Source organism: Centruroides sculpturatus, unplaced genomic scaffold (assembly GCF_000671375.1).
Source record: "Centruroides sculpturatus isolate CEXI.00-Female unplaced genomic scaffold, Cexi_2.0 scaffold1794, whole genome shotgun sequence".
In the NCBI taxonomy this organism is placed as follows: Eukaryota; Metazoa; Arthropoda; class Arachnida; order Scorpiones; family Buthidae; genus Centruroides; species Centruroides sculpturatus.
Window position 1 is genome coordinate 114620 of NW_019386035.1, and position 5171 is coordinate 119790.

General features: G+C 30.8%; 1 protein-coding gene across 1 annotated transcript; it reads right to left on the minus strand.

Moving 5' to 3' along the window:
* Positions 1 to 1912: 1912 nt before the first annotated feature.
* Positions 1913 to 3472, minus strand: LOC111613233 (normal mucosa of esophagus-specific gene 1 protein-like). The gene is made up of 4 exons (XM_023354581.1): positions 3331 to 3472; positions 2727 to 2815; positions 2467 to 2524; positions 1913 to 2092 (listed from the first exon to the last, which is right to left on the minus strand). Exons 1-4 carry the CDS (start codon positions 3430 to 3432, stop codon positions 2009 to 2011), a joined length of 333 nt encoding a protein of 110 aa, XP_023210349.1. The 5' UTR covers positions 3433 to 3472; the 3' UTR covers positions 1913 to 2008.
* Between the last annotated feature and the right edge of the window lie 1699 nt (positions 3473 to 5171).

Consider the following 5171-nt stretch of genomic DNA (forward strand, 5'->3'; position numbering starts at 1 on the left):
AGACAACTCGTGTCTTTCAAATAGGAAATTTTCAACTCATTAAAAAGATTTAAAAATACAATTTTTCATTATTTTCCATGAGAGATTTGAGAGATTCCATGTCGGGATAAAAATCGTCTGGCACTCGGTTTTCCCGCGCTTTTCCAAACGTTCGACGAGCGACGGTTTTCGCCATAGAAACGAGTCGGACCACTTTTGAAGACTCGACCGCTCATTGGTTAAGAAACATCGGACGATCGGCGGACGTCTTGTAGCGCTGGTAAGCGCTGATTGGTGGAATCCAATTCTTCTTCAATCCTATAAAATGATTGAGTGGTGGCGGAAAGTTCGGTTCGCCTTGGACGCTCGAAGGGAACTCACGTTGAGTCCCAGTTCGCCTGAGCTGTTTTAGAAGATTGTCTCGTATTGTTGTAGACTTTGAATTTGTACGTCTCAAGGTGCTTTTCCGACGGACCTGTTGCAGTGGATAATTACCTTGAACTTTGTTAACGTCTAACGTTTGTAATTCTTATATGTGAACTTTAATTGTAACTGTACTAGTACCATTACAAATCATTGAAGTTCGTTTCATTAAAGAATATTTCAATTAAAATTGAACTAATTTCAATATGACTTATGTTATTTAATATACACGTATACCTCGCCTTACGTCGGTAATTGGTTCCAGGAAAACGACAGAAGTCGAAAAACGACGTAAGTCGAATTTAGTTGTCTCCGAATCTACTTATCACTAAGCTAAACCGTAAATTAACATTTCCAGTTCTGTATTTTATTTATTAATGCATTTTTAATAATATGTGGTTAATAAAAATCTATTCTAAGCTTACAAACAAATAAATTTTAGTTTTTAATATGGTACAAAAAAAGTAATCTAAATTTACGAATGCATGTACTGTAAATACAGTACATACTTGTATATATTTTAATATGATTTTATGTGCTTTAAACGTTTTTCTAGTGATATTACGACTTCAATATTTGTGGTGGACAGACGTAAAGTCGAATAAAATGACTTAAACTTGATTTTTATTTTTCCATATACTTTTTTGACAAACGACGTATAATCGGGAACGACGTAACTCGAAACGACGTAAGTCGAGGTATGCCTGTANAGCTCAAATTTTAAACTTAAGCCTTTCTCGTCATCAGTGAGGTGCTGGCGAAACTTGTGAGTGGATAGGTCAAAGTTGGCGGGGTCCTATCCCTCGCTTTTATCGCTTCTTAGGATAAAATTGCATCCGGACAAATGTTGTTGTTCAGAATAACGCAAGCTGAAATTTATGCAAATTCAACTTTTTTGTAACGATCACACTAACGGCATATTAAAAGCATTCGGATTAGTACAGAAGACTACATATTAATTAATTTACATTATAAAATCTGCAAATAAAACATATTGATTTATTTTTCTTTTAAGATTTTTATATTATTTTAATTTAAAGGACATCATCTATTTATGTGCATGCAAGTGAAATCTCTAAAACTTCTACTATTTTTATCCTCTCCAAGTGAAATTTTCTTTCGTTGCTCTTTATGTTACAACAAACAGCGGACTGCTTTATTTGAAAAAATAAATATTAGCAGGTAGTTTTCAATTTCTTCATAATTTTAAATCTCTAGATTTTCATAAAAAATATTTCGTCATGCTTAACATACAATTTCTAGTATATTGCAATACAGTAAATAAGGAAATATAGTACATTTTAAATACAATTTATGTATGTTTAAATTATTTTTTGTGATTATAATTTATTATTTTTATAGTAATTTTCATTTACCATTTAAAGCTATAATAGTATTATAGACTCATTTTAAATGATTCTTGAAAAATCCGATTTAATAATTAGTTCAGAAACTTACATTCAAAACATTTAATTTATTACATACATTTTTTAAGCATTAAAATATCACATGTTTATTATTCAGTTGAAAATTCAGATAAAACTGTACAAAATAAGTCGAACAAATGTCGATAAAATTGACAAATTTCTAATTTGTTTCAATGTAATTATTTTGGTTTGTAAGGCCCAATAATCTTGCGAAGTTCATCCAATTGGGGATTTCGTTCCCATTTTTGCTTGATCGTAATCAGCTGCAAAACATATGTTTAATTAAAATTTATTTTTCGATAGTTTTAAAAAGTCATTTTGTTCGTAATATCTGTTTAATAATAATACAATTTTCACATTTTTAATTCACTTTTTTCATTCGTATTATTTTTTCAACAGGAAAATTGTAGGTCTTACAATCTTCTAATTATCGTGTTAATCTAATTTATACTCTAAAAGTGGTATTTGAAACTATGACTTTTTTAATAGAGAATTGATATTAAATATATATAAAGTAGCTATTATACAGGAAAAGTCCTGTTATTTCTATAACAGGACTTTTCTAAATAAACTGCTTTTGATACAGTTAATAAATAAAACTTATTAATACAAATAAAAATCCATATTAAAATCCTACCTTCTGTGGTTTCTCGGGATCCACCAATTCCCATCTCGGATAGCCTCCTTTTACAAATCTGTAATTTTATATTACAATAAATACGTTATTTAATTTATAATTCTACACATTTCTAATTATCAATGCCAAAAGTAAATATAAATTAAGACATAAGAATAAAAAATATATATATTTAACCTAATAAACATTTCGTATATTTAAAAGACAAACGTTCAATTCATTTAATGTAAAAATTTGACATTTTATGAAACGTCACATACCTTGCATCTAAGTTGTAAAATAAATGATATAAAACCGAAGAGACCATTCCAGTCGTAGCGGCTGCTGTAATAAAAACCAATGGAACAAGCTGTAAAAAATCAAACAAGTCATTTACTTTTTATTCAAGCAATTTGTCATAAATATTTCTCTAATTAATCATATAGGAAATACAGCATTAACGAGTTACTACGATACGAATTAAAATTTAATTGTTTATTACCAGTTTGTGTTAGAAAAATAAAAAGTATTAACGTCGGTTACTAATATTAAAAAGTCCCAAATACTATTAATTGATAAGAGAAAAGAGCATCGATTGCCCATCACTTGCACAATGTGATTATTTACAATTACTTTTATGACTGCATTGTGAAAAGCATGGTTTAATATAGTTATTAAATACATATTTATATGTTTATCATAATTTAACGATTTTCTGCAAATAACTTTAATACATTCTAACGACAAGTAAAAAAAGTATTCTCGTTTTCTTTTTACTTGGATCATTTAAAAATGTTTAGGAATAAATATCGAGTTTAATAAATATTTTAAAATGTAGCAAGTTACTTTTCAATTATTATCTTATAAATAAACTAAAATACATACCTCTGGATGTGTTCTCATTGTGCGCAAAGAAAATAACTTTCTCAAACTGTCCATTAAGGGATCCCGTCCGGGGTAAGTACCACGAAACTTTTCAAAACCCATTTCTACTTTATTCTATAATTAAAAAGTGTATTGAAAATTAACTTATTGTCAACAAAACAATTCTTATGTCTAATATACAGTACTTCAATTACCCACGTAAATTTTAAAATTAAACTTTTTCTAATGTATAAAGCCTAAATTCAACGTTTATTTACGAATGTGAACTATGTAAACTGTCCCTATTCAAGGAAAAACTAGAGGAAAGTCTGTTGTCAAAAACACTTTAATTTCGAGTTGGCTAGGTTCTAGTTATAAATCGCCATCCTCGTTACAAATCGTACTGCCAGCGAAAAACATAATTCAGAAAGTCGCGATGCCTTAGCCTATCTTAAAACCAAAAAAACAGATAGCCTATAAGAGATATATAGAAGAAACGAAGTGAATTGATACCTGTTGTGTGGAAATGGTGGATGGTGGCGACGATGCAGTCAGCCTTCGTTGACGATCTTTTCGTTGAAATCTATATGCGTAGTCCTGCACAGGAAGAAGATCTTTCACAAGTGACTCGTATTCACGGTTCCACCGGTATATACAGTATCTTTTCGTTTCTTTATGCAGCGAGAGTGTAGCAAATGACGTCACGAGAAGAGTTGGCCAATTACAAACCAGTTTGAGTGTGTCGCTGTAAGGCGCATGTCGAGCGCTGCATAAAGAAACGCGGGGTAAGTGCTTTTGTCCGTCCTTCCCCGATGGGTTTAACACCACTCTAAGCAACATTTCGTCACTACATAAGCCATTAGGGAAAACACAAAAGAGAACATTCTAGAAACGCATGTGAACAATGAACAATGGTCGCGTTAACTAGAAAAGCCTTTTTGTTAAAAGACAGTTAATCTATTTCGCTTTAAGTTAACTTAGCAGCTGCAGCTGTAAACCTGTCTAAGCAGCGAGGTTTACAATGCCAAAGACAAGTTAAGATGGCTACTACCACCATAAATTATACGTATAATATGTACAGTACTATGTGTCAAATGGAGTTTGTCATATACGAAATTCTGTTAAACTGGTTATCGAAGAAATTAGAAACGTAGTTGTCCACATAATCTTCTGTTCGGACATAAATATTTTCCGATTTATTACTAACGGCTGGCGTTCTGTTGTTGCTGTTTACAGTTTTACGCAATGTGGTATTTTCTTGAGCGACTGCCTCCGTTATTTTACAGTTTCGTCGACAATTACGCGTCGTGTTTAATTAAATAATTTTATTCGTTTAAAACAACGTATACAAAGAGCCCAACAACAATAACGAGTAGCCGAGGCATACAAGTGTTTTTCACCAAAGCGGAAATTGCTTGAAGCGACCTCCTGCAGCTTAAGTAAAGTAGCTTTAGGCTCCATTAATTTTAAATCGAAAATAAAAGATTTCATTAACGAAGACTGAAATGTCGTTGTTATAATTTTTTAAACAAATAAATATTTATAAAAACATTATAAACTAGTTTTGAATCGTTTCAAATTATAATTTAAAAGTATTTTAAAACTATTATTATTATTAGGACTATTATTATTAATGCTAAAATTTTCGAAAATATATGCCAAGAATAGAACATCGCTTTCGCTAATCGCTCTTAACATATAAAACAGAATATTCGTCGTGTTTCTAAATTTATTCCATTTCAACATTCCTGGTTGTAATTCTTATCTCTGGGGCAGCCGAATTGACCGGATAAAACATGTTTTTATGAGAATTCAGTAAAAGTTCCACCTTATTTGACGGATAATTGATAACTAATATAAAA

What these genes read in the sequence shown, in the direction of transcription:
- LOC111613233 (XM_023354581.1), bottom strand. Translation starts at nt 3,432, where the DNA reads ATGGGTTTTGAAAAGTTTCGTGGTACTTACCCCGGACGGGATCCCTTA. An exon ending in CAATGAGAACACATCCAGAG is followed by an intron (nt 2,816 to 3,330) that starts GTATGTATTTTA and finishes GATTTTTTACAG; the next exon opens with CTTGTTCCATTGGTTTTTAT. An exon ending in ATCCCGAGAAACCACAGAAG is followed by an intron (nt 2,093 to 2,466) that starts GTAGGATTTTAA and finishes TATGTTTTGCAG; the next exon opens with CTGATTACGATCAAGCAAAA.